Consider the following 2,250-nt stretch of genomic DNA (forward strand, 5'->3'; position numbering starts at 1 on the left):
GGTTGTTCTCCTTCACGAACACCGTGTACTCGGGCTGCGCGAATGCCGGCGCGTTGTCGTTCACGTCCGCCACTTCCACGGACACGCTGGCCGTGGCGGAGAGCGAAGGCGAGCCTGCGTCGCGTGCGGTCACTACTAGAGCATAGTCCGCCACGCTCTCTCGGTCCAGGGCGCTGTCCAGCACCAGCGAATAGTAGTTCTTGAAGGTGGACACCAGCTTGAATGGGATATGAGGCATCAGAGAGCAGGTCACCTGCCCAGAGACGCCGGAGTCACGGTCGGACACGGAGACAAAGGCGATGACGGTGCCGAGTGGAGTGTCCTCTCTGACCGGCAAAGACAGAGGTGTGATTGCCAGTTGTGGAGCATTGTCATTTACATCCAGCACTTTCACTAAAACCTTGCAGTGATTCGACATTGGAGGATTTCCTTTATCAACTGCTTTTACCTGAATTTCATAGGATTTTGTTTCCTCATAATCCAGTCTACCAATTAGCCTAATTTCTCCTGAGTTGGAATCAATTTTGAAGTTTTTTTGAATGTTTAGAGGAACATCACTGCCAAAGGAAAAAACAATTTCTCCATTTACACCTTCATCGGCATCAGAGGCGTTTAATGTAGTCACTAATGTTCCATTTGCTGTACTTTCTAATAAATGGACTCTGTACACAGCCTGGGCGAACAATGGGGTATTATCATTAACGTCGAGCACTGTGATCAGCAGCTGAACTGTACCTTCCAGCTCTGGTTTGCCCCCATCAGTGGCTGTCAATAATAAATGAAGTTCTGGTGTTTCTTCTCTATCCAAAGATTTCCTCAATTCAAGTGAAAGTGACTTACTGAGTTCATCACTTGCCTGTACATCCAAAGAGAAATAATCGCTGGGGCTGAGGGTGTAAGTTAGAAGAGCGTTGGTACCAATGTCCTCATCAGCAGCTCCCTCTATCGGGAAAAGTGAATCCACCAGTCTAGATTCAGGAATAAATAACCTTTGTTCTCTTGCTCTGAAAACCGGTGGGTTATCATTAATGTCCTTCACCTCCACCACCACATGGAAAACCTGCAGCGGCCTGTCCACGATCACCTCCAGGTGGATGCTGCACTCCGCGCTCCGCCCGCACAGCTCCTCCCGGTCGATCCGAGAATTCACAAATAAAATGCCATTCTGCAGATTTACCTCCAGAAGGTCCCCGTGGCCTTTGGACGCCACCCGGAAAAGGCGCGGCACCAGCTCCGCCAGTTCCAGCCCCAAGTCCTGGGCGATACGGCCCACGAAGGTGCCGTGTTTGGCCTCCTCGGCGACCGAGTAGTGGACCTGACCACTCCCAGTCTTCCAGGCTGCGAGGAGCAGAACGGAGAGCAACAAACGCAAGGCTCCCTTGCCTCCTTGCCTAGGCAACAGCATCGCAAAACCACTAAAAATTGGTACCACTCTCTCACTTCAAAGTCATACTCTCTTTACTTTATATCTTGAATAATATATCTCCCGGCCGTTTTTGTCTTCTCTCAGGCTGTGACAAAATGGAGCTTCCTCCTTTAGTTTTTGGTGACAAGACTTTGGGTATACAGCGACATCATGTGGCTAATGGTGTAGATTTGAGATTCATTCACGGATTTCCAAAAGTCTATATATTCATTTGCAATTTATTTAATGCAATCATTTTCAATTATGTCTTTTAAAGACTGGTACACTTCAAATCTCACTTATTCTTAAAATGAAGCAAATTCAGAATTTGGAACTTTTAAAAATACCAGTAGATTTAGGCAATACTGTTAATATTTTAATGTGCAAGGTACTTTAATGTGGTATAAATTTCCTTTTATGCATTTTATTACTATGAAGAATACATAGAATAAATTCTAACCACAATTTACTGGCATTCAAATATTTCAAATATAAAACTATTGAGTTAAATATACTTTGTTTTCTACAGTTAAAAACTTATTTTACCTTTGGGCGCCTGGGTGGCTCAGATGGTTAAGCATCTGCCTTCGGCTCAGGTCATGATCCCAGGGTGCTGGGATCGAGTCCCACATCGGGCTCCCCGCTCAGCGGGGAGCCTGCTTCTCCCTCTGACCCTCTCCCCTCTCATGCTGTTTCTCTCTCGCTCACTCTCTAAAAAATAAATAAAATCTTTAAAAAAAAAACAAAACTTATTTTACCTTTTATAACGTATCTACATTTAACTGAAAACTATATAATTATCAAGCTTTAATTTTGAAAACTACAATCTTTATAATTTCAGCCAT

The 2,250-nt window shown here is 44.8% G+C and overlaps 1 protein-coding gene across 1 annotated transcript; it reads right to left on the bottom strand.

The window, feature by feature from the left end:
- Nucleotide 1: 1 nt before the first annotated feature.
- On the bottom strand, nucleotides 2–1,738 carry LOC102742366 (protocadherin alpha-1; the record flags this gene model as incomplete). Its single annotated transcript, XM_081825607.1, has 1 exon — nucleotides 2–1,738. A coding segment is annotated over exon 1 (1,404 nt), but the record flags the coding sequence as incomplete, so codon positions are not given.
- Between the last annotated feature and the right edge of the window lie 512 nt (nucleotides 1,739–2,250).

This window comes from Leptonychotes weddellii, chromosome 7, assembly GCF_054177405.1.
Source record: "Leptonychotes weddellii isolate Sample4059 chromosome 7, ASM5417740v2, whole genome shotgun sequence".
NCBI lineage: Eukaryota > Metazoa > Chordata > Mammalia > Carnivora > Phocidae > Leptonychotes > Leptonychotes weddellii.